This window comes from Schistocerca americana, chromosome 9 (genome assembly GCF_021461395.2).
Source record: "Schistocerca americana isolate TAMUIC-IGC-003095 chromosome 9, iqSchAmer2.1, whole genome shotgun sequence".
NCBI lineage: Eukaryota > Metazoa > Arthropoda > Insecta > Orthoptera > Acrididae > Schistocerca > Schistocerca americana.
Genome location: NC_060127.1, coordinates 34,035,297 through 34,047,845, shown reverse-complemented (window position 1 = coordinate 34,047,845; position 12,549 = coordinate 34,035,297). Strand labels below are relative to the sequence as shown.

The window sequence follows — 12,549 nt, the reverse complement described above, 5'->3', positions numbered from 1 at the left end:
GAAGAGCTTCACCTAATGTCTTTTTGCAAAGTGAGTCATATGGGAAATCATCCCTCCCTCAGTGTTCTGAAAAAATTTGAACATACAAGGGTTGAAACTTAAATAGTGGGAACTATTTATTCACAACCGATACAAAAGTTACATGTTTGCACCTGTTACTGTCCTTCAAAGTAGTCACCAGCATTGTGTAGAGCCCATTGCCAGTGATGTGGAAGGTGTAGTATACTGTTAGCTGAGCCTGTTCTGTTGATGGTGTGAACGGAGCGGTCTACTGCTTGCCGAATCCCTGAAACAGTTCTGAAGCGAATGCCACAAAGTGGTTCCTTCATCTTCAGAATCAAATCAAAGTCACAAGGACTTAAGTCTGGGGAGTATGGTGGGTGGTACAGTACTTCCCAGTTCCATCGACTGAACAGAGCAGTCATAGCTTGCGCTGCATGCACCCACGCATTGTTGTGCAAAATGATGGGTGGGTTGCACAGAAAGTTTCGCCACTTCTTTTGCAAAGCTGGTTACAGGTGATGCTCCAAAAACACAGCAATACTGTGCATCGACTGTCTGCAGTGGAGAAATGTAAGGCATTAGGATACCACCACCACAGTCATACATGAGAATCACCATAACTTCCACCATATTGGGGCTCTGATGCACTTTAGACTTTCACGACGACCCATAATGACACCATTTGTTGGATTGGCACTTCCGTTTTGGCTCTTACAATATGGCCCATGTCTCATCCAATCTTATGATATGGCGTAAGAAGGCCTCTCCTTTGTGCTCATAGTGCTCCAAGTCCATCTGAGCAGCGTTGTAACGCATCCATTTCTGCATTTCCATCAAGTCATGCAGAACCCAACATGCTGCAATTTTTTGCATGCCAAGGCATTCCTTCAGGACGTGAAGCACAGTCATATGTGCTAAACTGGTTTTGTGGGCAAGCTCACAAATCATATGGCATAGATGCACTTGTTCTTCAGAGATGCTAGGATGACCTGCCCGATGTGTGTCTGCCACAGTTTGCTGACCTTTGTTGGAGGCTTTTACTTAATGTGCCACTGTTCTGTACGGCAATGTCGATTCCCCGCACACCTCTTGAAGACCTTTATGACAATGTCATGCTGTACAAACTCTGGCATGTTCAGTCTTGATCCAGCTCCGTTGTTCCTGTTTCGAAAACATAGTGACACCGTTACATTTGACTACTCCCTCACAAGTGACTGTGTTTCGCTCGATTGTGCACATGCCGGTGACATGGGATGGGCGAGTCCATTTGCTCAGGAGTACGGTAGTTTTGTCAACAATGTGTGCAATCAGTGACAATAGTAGATTCCATTGCATAGTGTCTCCACAGCAGTGTTGCCCCTATTTAAGTTCCAACCTACATATATGTACATACAGTGTCATCAACTCCACACTTGTAGAAAATATTCATCGCATGAAAGAAAGTAATTAGAAGTAGGTGTGGTGTTATTCCACATATGTCTTACAGGCATCTCTTTAAGTGGTTGGGAACATTAACCACAGGCACACAGTACATCTATTCACTATTGAAATTTGTTGTCAACAATCTGAGTATGAGAATAACATACTGATTCACAACAACAACACTACAAGGAAAAGTATCTTCATTACTCTTTAATGAATCTAACTTTGGTGCAAAAAAGGGCAAAATATACAGCTACAAAACTCCTTAACAATATACCCCTGGAAATATTGTTTTCAAATATATTGTGTTAGTGGAAATGTTCATAGCATTTTTCCATACATTTAATAAACCCTAGAGATACATATAACTGAGATTTTAGTCATCAATAATATATTCTCTTTGAATATTAGGAAAGGAAAGGATTTTACGCTGTTTGATATATTATCCTTCCCTATTTACGACAGCCAGCCAATACCAGGGTATCTTTTCATTTCTGTGACTGTATAAATCATGTGATTTTGAGATGAACGTCTCATCAATCCACATTCTGAGTGGATTTTCATCCAGAAAGGAAGCTCCTTGAAGGTTGTTCAGTAGAAAACTTGAAAATCTGTGGTTCAAGATTGGGCGAATATGCTGAGTGTGGAATGACTTCCCAGTCTGAATCCTGTGCACTGTTCCTTGTCAGTCTAACAGAATAAGGGCAGACATTATCATGAAGTAGCATTACTTTATGCAGCCTTCCTGGTCATCATCCCTAGATTGCATCTGCAAGACATCTCAGTTGTTGACAGTAAATGTCAGCAGTTATGGTCAGCCCTTGGGGAAGCAATTTTTAGTACATCGCACTGTCACTGTTCCGCCAGGTGCATAACATTATCCTTGGTGGAAATGTGCAGGTCTTTGTATAGGGAACTGTTATTGTTTGTGGTCAGCCATTCCTTTATTTCCCTAACATTAGCATAAAGACACCAGTGACAATACAGAATATGAATGGTCGGTGTTGTTCACAAGCCAATTGATGATGAGCAAGAGATGCATATATGGCCACCCACTGATTTTTGTGATTTTGATTTAGAGCATGCAGCACCCATACAAGTGATTCTTGAACTGCATGCAAATTTCACATGACTCAGGAATGATCACAGATCATCCCATTTTTCAGTTCTTGAGTACGCTTATGTGGATAGCTGTGGATTAATGTGTTTATACTATCTTCTTCAAACCCCAAAGGTCTTCCTGAATGTGGAGAGTCATTGATGTCAAAATGATCCTCCTTATAATGAGAAAACCATTTTCTTGCCATGCTTTGTCCAATGGCATTCTCTCTACACATGGCACAAATATATCTGACTGTCCCCACTGCTGTCACACCCCTATTGTATTCAAGCAGAAGACCTTGTCAAAAGTGTTTAGATTTCTTCACTTAGCACTCCATTTTCTAGCATCCACAGGTCCACTCATTGTCTCCAAATGACAAAGTGACAATATGCAAGCTCAAATGACAACAGTGATCTACAAACAAAAAATGACAATTGATAAATAAATCCATAGCAACTGGAGTAACATCATGCAGAACAAAAATGCTAAAAACTTGTGCACCAACATAACAGATTGAAGGTGTTCCTCCTTAACAACTCCTCCTGTACTAAAGGTGAATTTTTTAGTACAAATAATTAATGATTTACACAGGAAATAATCTGTAAATGGCCAGCATGTAGCAATATCATTTTTTTCACCCTTCTTTGTGTATTCAGTTGACATGTTCTGCATCATAATATTTATTGTGAATATGATCTACAGAACTCATACTAACTGTCATCATCTTATCAAGTCCCTTTGACAGTCTCCTACATTGCATCATTGCACATTCAGACAGTGAGTTTCATTCTGACTTTGGTAATGGTTTGCAGCAGTTACCAGGGCGACACAGTTTTTCATTTGTTGGTTTTCAGTGATGAAGCCATGTTTCATGTTTAGGGAAAGGTGACTAGAAATGATATGCACATTTGCAACAACAAGACCTTCACATGAAAATGTGGACTACTTTGGTGATTTTTGGAACACAACCTATGACCAGCTTAGACACAAAAGTGATGACACTTTCTGCAGGATCCAATCATCATTTTGCAGGACAATACTCAAGCATGTACAGTGCAATCCGTTACTGATTTGTTTGACTGATGGGACTGCTAAGTGCTATATCACCTACTGCACTCCCCTGCACTCCCTCAATTTCTAAACTGATGGAAACACTTCATGGCATTTGCTTCAGAACTACTACAAATTTGTCGGGCAATAAACCACGCCGCTCGAACTGTCGACACACCTGGCACTGCTAAGAGTATCCTATGGCTTCCACATCGCTGGCAAAAGGTTATCCACAATGCTGGTGACTACTTTGAAGGTCAGTAAAACTTTGAAACGCGTATCTATTGTGTACGAGCTGTAAATAAATAGTTGCCACTGCTAAAGTTCCAACCCTTGTAGTTCACTGCAATCGCTCATTCTTTATCAGTACATTGGAAAGACAGTAAAAATGTCATGCAATACGAACTCCATCAGTCAGCACATTCACTGAAATAATGAAACAGAGTTACCAACATAACTCTGATTTGTAACTATTAGATTGAAAGTTCAGTGAAACAGAATGATGAAAGCACTTATGGTGTTAGGTCACACAAGCCCCAAGCAGTACCAATGTTAGAGTACCATAAAATTATGATATCCAGATGATTGCCTGATAGGTAGACACTGTAATTATTTTCTGTACTGAAGCAGTGGCTACAATAGTATTGTTCTAAACCATGAAAATGTAAGTCAAATGAGAACTAGGGAGAGAGGAGGGATGAGATGAAAAGTACAGAAAGTAGGTACATCTACATCTACATCTAGAGTGGAACACATGACTGAGGAAGGTGAATCACATGATGTGATGTAGATTCCTATAGATAAAAAACTCATATATATATATATATATATATATATATATATATATATATATATCTCTGCAGAACTGGTACCGTCACTGCTGATAAGTCATGACTATGAATTGGGGTGCATCATCTGGATTTTCTCGAAGTGCTAGTGACAGGTTTAAGCATCTCTCATTCTGCCAACCTCTAACTGCTGCAGATGACTTACTTGTGTGTTTTGATGAATAAAAATGTTTCCGATTTTTATTGTACAACATACATGCCACTTTGTATGCTACCATTTGCAAAAAACCTCATTTCAATACCTTAAATCATTTATGAAATACTACAATTTTTGTGACCACAAGATTCATGTTGTGCAGTAATGGAAATGGGTGCAACGCATGTGACTGTCCATCAGGTATAAAAATCAATAACTCTAGGACAAAATGAGATAACATCATGCTCTCAGTTTTAAGTGAAAATTAGGTATACCAAGATTTCATACACTGCAATGTGTGAGCTAAAATCAGCCATACACAAAGTTAAAGCAATTTGTTTTTTACCTCTGCAAACTCATTAAAATTTTGTGCATTGTGTCACTTAATTTGATGCAGCACAGTAACTATGATGAATAATGAAAAGAAATTCAGACTATTAGATGGCCACAAATAATTTTTTTTTCACCTAATAGTTTTCTTAGAATTGGAAAGTATTTTGTAGTGGCTACAGCATAATTTGTCAGCATCGGATGTGGCATTTGGCGAGCAGTACAGCCACAACAAAGCCACATGCAGCACAGAATGCAGTGTGTGTATCTGTAGCAATGAAAGGATTAACAATTCTATTGTTATCGGAGACAACTAGCAGGTACAGGATGCTTACCTTAAGTGTCAATGCTCTCGACAAAGTTACAACTCTGTAGTTAGTAGCTGTGGGCTCACAGTCTCATCTTTGCAATACCTTATATAGTGGAATGAATTGTCAGAAATAAAAATGCAGTCACCAATTCCAGTGATGTTTATAGTTTATTGAAGCATCCACAAACAGCTCAATATCACGAACACATAATGTAAGCATTGATGTTGTGGAATACCTTACATAAGGAGCATTTACACAGAACTTTGGTTGCCTAAAATATCGACCAAGCTTCTGTCTGTCATCTGGATTTCAGTGGCAAACATGGCCTACGTCATCCAAAGGCAATACAGCGCATACATTTTAACCTCTTTATGCATATCAGTAATAATCATTTACATTTCTGTTAAATGTAAAATAGATGTTGATAATTATATATTTCTACTTCTTTGAAATGATCATTAACTATAAAAATATAATTTAGCATTCTATTTTTAACAGTGCAAGGAACTTAGCAGTTGTCTGATAATCTTAATAACAAATTGCTATTCGATGTTTCATTTTGTCAAAAAAATATGTTCAATGTTTTATATATTGTTTCAGTGTTATAAAAATCTATGTAAGATGTTAGTACTGATCATTGTGAGAATCAAGGGTGTTCTAAAATTTCTGATTAAGAAGCAATTTAACTTTTTAATTTCTGCATTTAATACCTATACAACTATTTTGAAATAATCTAAAGTACACTGTGTTTACACCATCTCCTAATCTGTGGAATGAGCTGTAAATTAATGAAAGGTAGTAACTTTTGTGTGAATTTTGAAGTTATATGTCATTTCAGATTATATATTAATTTATAGTCCATAACAGTTTGATTGGTTTTCCGTCTTTTTACACTAGGTGTGGTCATAGTCGAAGTCAGTCAAGTATTATCCACAGTAAAATTCGTTCTCAAGTTGTTATTTTCTGATATATATGTGTCACAACCAAGGCTGTGGTTGTAATTAGTGCTCGTCAGAGCACCGTTGCGTGTGGACAGAAGATTTGCACCAACCTGAGGTGTGTGCAAACCTGGAAGTTGGAGTTGGAGGTTTGAGCGAAACCTCTCAAATCTGTGGGTTCAAACCACATTTGCGCAAACAAGTTGGAGCGTGTGGACAGGAGATCGCCGCAAATCTGGTGCGGAACAGCTGTTTGCTCAGTCTAGTGTTTGTATTTGTGCGTACAGGACATTAAAAAGGCTGATACTCGTCAGTGTTCTCGAAGGTTTGTTAGTGAATTCACTGAAATATATAGAAAACACCCATGTTTGTGGAAGATTAAAAGTAAAGAATATAGTGACCGAGACAAAAAGACAGCACTATACAATGCTCTAGTTGAAAAATTGCGGGCAGTTGATGACTCGGCAAACAGTGAAATAGTAACAAAAAAATAATTTCCTTGCGAACTGTTTAGCGAAAAGAGTTATCCAAAGTTCAGAAATCTAGATGATCTGGTGTAGGAGTAGATCAAGTATACCAGCCAACGTTATGGTTTTTTGATCTGCTTGGCTTTCTTAAGGTTTGCCCTGCAAATCTCTCAGTAAATTTAGGTGAGAAAACTGCTTTCGCTTTAGCAGCCACTGTCTACACCATTTTGACTGCTTTCTCTGTTTCCTGCAGCTGGTCTGAATGTTTTTTGCAACACAAGTTGCGAACACAGACCACAATAGAACTTCCTCCATTTCTATATTTCAAAATAACTGAATTAAATTTTTGACATTTACGGGGAGCGTAGTCGCTTGCCACTGATATTTCTTTTCTACACCGACAGATGGCGGGCGAGTAGTAGATTGGGGTTTGTGTAATGTGAACACACCACATTTGCAGCAATCTATTGCATGTACAGACATCTGCGGCGATGTCTGCGCAGACAGATTGTTGCATGTGGACTGGGCTTAAGTATATTATATACCAACAATTGAGTGTGCAAACTTCTAGTGAAAAATCTGATACATGGCAAATAGTTCAGTATTATCTGATAAATGACCTGATTTAGCATTGTAGTATCCAATAGGCAGGCAAAAATGATGCACTTGGCAATGACAGCTGATGTAAAACCTGACTGGAATTGCTATTTTCGGTTAATGCAGCTCTGTCTCCTCAATTTTCTGAACAAACATTCCAGATGCAATTGGATGAAATGGACATTGTGAGTCAAGTACCTCACAAAAGGCCATTGCTCACAGTGTGTCTTCAGTGGACCCAAAAATACAAAAACTGGAGAAATGTTGATCAGTTCCAACAAATCACAGTTTTCTCTGTTTTCAAGTGATGCACGGTGTAAAATGCACTAGTGGCCAAATGCTGTGTGTAACACACAAGGTCTGGGTGGTTTATGTTTTGGGGGAATTTTTCATGCCAATACTTGGACTCTCATTTAAGTTACCATGAACATGAACCAGGTTGTTCATTTAAATATCCTCTGTAACAATATGTTGCTAGTTCTATCAATCATGTTCACAGGCTGCATGCATATATTCAATCTCATCTCGATTAACCTGCTAAATCACTCACCCTTAATATCATAGAAAATGATTTATGACTATGACAAACAGTGAGTGGAAAATGGCATTCAGTATTGATGTAATTTGGTACCTGTACAAGGTATGATCATTAATGAGATGTGACATGTGAAGAAACTTTTGGACTCTCTTCCCCATCAAATTGTGGCTAGAGCAATACTATTTGTATGTCATCTCCTGCAGGTGACTTAACTTTTTGTCGTGTGTGCTTACAAGAAAGGGGGAAAAATGAAAGGCAACACAAAGAGCAGAACACCAGCCAAAACTGAAAAAGGAAGAAATTGCATTCATTTCCTTTTCTGTACCTTGTTATATTCTCTCCCTGGTAACGTTCCTAATTTTTTGTCTTGTCTTAATACAAAAACCTCAAAATTAGCCATCTTTAATTGCAGTGTGTTTTTGTTGGCTGTGATGCATTTGGTGCTGCCTTGACGGTTGACAAATAAGAGCTAGCACATTGATATAAGTCTGTGCAAATTAATTTCACTGATCTGAAAAGTTTGCTGTGATTTTGTCTTCCTTTCGACTTGTCACAGGCAAGGGACACCACGTTCATTAATACAAGGAGAAATACTGTAAGAATCATCTTGTGTTCACAGGGTGGGTATCGAGCATACACAGGGTGAAGGCCCAGGGGCATATGTGGCAGCCACAATCACGACTACCAAGCCTCCACCAGCAGAGTTGGAGACACTCGAAGAAAAGGAAGCTGCACCAGCTGCCGACTCGGATTCAGACTCATCTAGTTAACCTCGTAAGTCATATATTATTTATATCATAATTTTAACGTAAAATTTGATTTATTAGTCACATAACATACTCTCATCTGCAGTTCTCTTCAACTGCGTGTTAGATGAGTGTATTGGAGAGCTGGAAAATGAATTGGGCAATAAAGTGTTACTGAATGAAGCTTACATTGGAGGCTCAAAGAATGGTGCTTGAATCAACTGACTCACATTTGTCAATGACCTGGTGATCCAGTCAACAAACACTATGGTGGTAAAATCTTCTCAATTTACAAGCCATGTCACTTCAAATAAAACATTGGAGCTTTCAATAGCTGGCTGTGCCATTGTCGTCAGGAGTTAAAATCACTAACTGCTGGGGTTGGCCAGGTATTTTGCCTGTCACGTAAACTAGTCCTATCTGTCCTATCTGTCCTAGTCCTATAGTTCAGAATTGGAAGATTCTAGCAGTGATGACCAGGTCTCTTACAGTTTCTAATGTTTATGAACAGGTAGTTAGCTCAGACATATGTGGAGCATAATAGTTCTTACTTCTTAAAAAATGATATTTCGGCCATGTCCAAAAGAACAGATATCGTTGGTGATCTTGCAGTTCTCGAAGAATGAAATTACAATGAAATCCAGACAATTAGCTGCTTACAGGCATTGATAAATATCAATGGTGACGGTCGTAAGCAGGAGTCGAGTCCCAGTCAGGGCACACACATTCATCTATCCCCGTTGATATTTATCAATGCCTGTAAGCAGCTAATTGTCTGGATTTCATTGTAATTTCAAAGTGTGAAGTCTGTTTGCACTAAAGTTAGTGTGCAGTCGCTAGTGAGACAGGAACTGAAATTGAGGGTAGCAATGCAAAAACTGAAATGTTTAACTCTGTTTTCAAAAATTCCTTCATAAAGGAAAACCCAGGAGAATTTCCCCAATTTGACCCTCACAGTATTAGTGTCAGTGGCGTGAAACAGCTGCAGTTGTTAAAAGTGAACAAAGTTCCAGGACCATACGGAATCTCTTTCAGATTCTATACTGAACCTGTGGCTGGGTTAGCCTCTCTTCTACCTACAGTCTATCATATATCCCTCCAACAAGAAACTGTGCCCAGTTCTTGGGAAAAAGCACAGGTCACACCCATCAACAAGAAGGGTAATAGAAGTGACCTACAAAACCACTATCCAATATTCTTGACATCAATTTGTTGTAGAATCTTAGAAAATATTCTGAGTTCAGACTTACTGAGGCATCTTGAACAGAATGACCTCTTCCCTGCCAACAAACATGAATTCTGAAAACACTCACGTGAAACCCAACTCGTGCTTCTCGCACGTGACATACTGAAAGCACTGGGATAAGACATTCAGGTAGATGGAGCACTTCCTGATTTATGAAAAGCATTTGATTGAGTACCTCATCTACACTTATTGTCAAAAGTATGATTATATGGGTTATCAAGTGAGTTTTGTGACTGGATTGAGGACTTTTTGGAGGAGAGGACACAGCTTGTTAACTTTCACAGGAAGTCTTCGTCAGATGTAGACATAACTTTGGGTGTGCCCCAGGGAAGTATTTTCGGACCCTTGCTGTTCATGTTGTATATTAATGATCTTGCAGACAGTATTAATAGTAAAATCAGGCTTTTTGTATATGATACAGTTGTCTATAATGAAGTACTATCTGAGTGTAGCTGCATAAGTATTCAATCAGACCTTGATAAGATTTCAAAATGGTGAGAGTTTGGCAACTTGCTCTAAATGTTCAGAAATGTAGAATTTTTCATTTCAAAAAAGTGAAGAAAATAGAGTATCCTGTGACTACAATATCAGTGAGTCACTGTTGGAATCAGCCAAATAACACAAATACTTAGGTGTAACACTTTGTAGGGATATGAAATGGAATCATCACATAGGCTAAGTTGTGGATGAAGAATGTGGTGGACTTAGGTTTATTGGTAGTGTACTGAGGAAGTGCAATCAGGCTACAAAGGAGATTGCTTACAAATCACTCTTGTGATCAGCTATAAAGTATTGCTTAAGTGTGTGGGACCCATGCCAAATAGGACTTGCAGGGGATACTGAATATATATGGAGAAGGGCAGGATGAATAGTCACAGGTTTGTTTCTCTCTTGGGAGAGTGTCTCAGAGATGCTGAAGGAACTGAACTGGCAGACTCTTGAAGACAGGTGCAAACTACCCCGTGAAAGTCTACTAAGAAAGTTTCAAGAACGTCTTTAAGTGATGACTTTGGGGACATGCTAAAATGCCTTACGTATTACTAACATAGGGATCATGACAATAAGATTAGAATAACTACAGCAAGCAAGACGCATTCAATCAATCACTTTCCCCACACACTATGTGTGAATGGAACAGGAAAAATAACTGGTACAATGGGATGCACCCTCTGCCATGCACTTCACAGTGGTTTGCAGAATATAGAAGTAAAATTTCACACAGCACAGATAAAGTGACATAGTTTGCTACACACACAGTTACATAGAAAAGTCACACAATAGATATGATATTCACAACTATTATTCCACTGAACCAAAACATACAGTTTGATTGTCTGTTATTCATTACTGTAAAACGTGTTTTCTTAACTCCGATAACATGAATGGAGATGCAACTTGAAAGGTTCCTGAGGTTGGGCTAATGAACAAACAGATGAAAGATTAGCCCTGTATGTAGACTGTTACAAATCTAAACAAAAAGTAAAGTAAGACAAGAGTGAGACTGACTGAAATGGCATGAACTTTGTCCTTATAAAGTCTTGCTCCATAATATTACTGAAATTTGTTCATTTATAATAGTTCACAAATTCTATAGGTCAGAAAGTTAATATTCTGTTGGCTGTTAATTTTGTCATCATATTTTGTTTGTATATTATTTATTATCAGCAGCATTTATTAAAGTAAGCAGTACTAATTTATGCTTTCACACTGGGAATCCAGGATTTATGACTATGGGAGCCATCTCATATGTTAAAGTTTATTTATTGAAAATTTAGTGATTTTTTAAAATTAAGTACCCTTTCTAATTAGTATAGGTGTCAATAGATTCAGAAAAATCATGCAATCAAAGGTATATCAATAAATCACAGGAATTTATAGTACTTTACGTATAACTGACACTGAAAGTTTGGACCAGGTGAAATCTATAATTAACAAAATCTTTTAAACTAATTATATTTGGGTTATTATAAAAACTTCACCAAAAATACGAAAATTAACTGTTTAATTTGGAAGTGGTCTTTTCTCCTGAATTTGCCTATTAGCTCATAAGATTTTCCCTATGGCTGGATGTAGGAAACTTGATAATGGCAATAACTTGTGATAACCATTATTTCTGATGGAACTAATTAACTCATTGCAACCAGGCAACAAACTGAATGATCTGCATAATGAAGGTTTTTGGATGGAATTTGTTTCTACCATTTGGATAATGTGCATGATATGTTCTTAAAGTAGAATTTTGAAAAGAAAATTAGCAAAAATTTTGTATAGACCTTAACACATGAAACAGGAATGCATACAAAGCAGGTCACATGCTTATATAGGTGTCATTGCAGCATTGGGAACATTCCTGAGAGGGCAGAAGTGATGCATGCATGGAAGGTGGGTTGGACTGCTCATGGCAGCTCCAGTTCACTGCAGGGCCAAGTGAGATCAGGTAGCAAAAGGGGTTGGCTCCATGTTTGAAACTGTCACTCCCACCTCCCTACAAGCATCACATGTCCACCTTTGCTTTCACTTGATATCCAAAGCCCATACCCACACATCACTGAGTGTGTGCCCCTGATTTTGTTAAAATTGTTACTGTTTGTTCTAATTTTGGCTGCTTCCTTTATAACAGAACCTGAATATGATGTTGCAAGAGCAAAGACTCTCATCTTTTCAGAGTGTTCTACATCTGTTTTCTAGGCAATGTTGAGCCATGGCCAACTTTTCAAGGTCCCTGTTTTGTGTGTCACAAGTGCTCAGTGCAGCATTCAACAAAATTTTGAATAATTTGCCCAACGTAAATGCTACTGCATTTTCAGGGTATGCC

At 38.2% G+C, this 12,549-nt stretch overlaps 1 protein-coding gene across 1 annotated transcript in view; it reads left to right on the top strand.

Moving 5' to 3' along the window:
* Positions 1-12,549, top strand: part of LOC124551235 — a 343,125-nt gene that overhangs the window by 314,582 nt on the left and 15,994 nt on the right. Inside the window, exon 31 of the mRNA XM_047126229.1 lies at positions 8,362-8,516. Within this exon, the coding sequence (XP_046982185.1) occupies positions 8,362-8,512 (151 nt within the window). The 3' untranslated portion in view covers positions 8,513-8,516. The remainder of the gene's footprint in view (positions 1-8,361; positions 8,517-12,549) is intronic.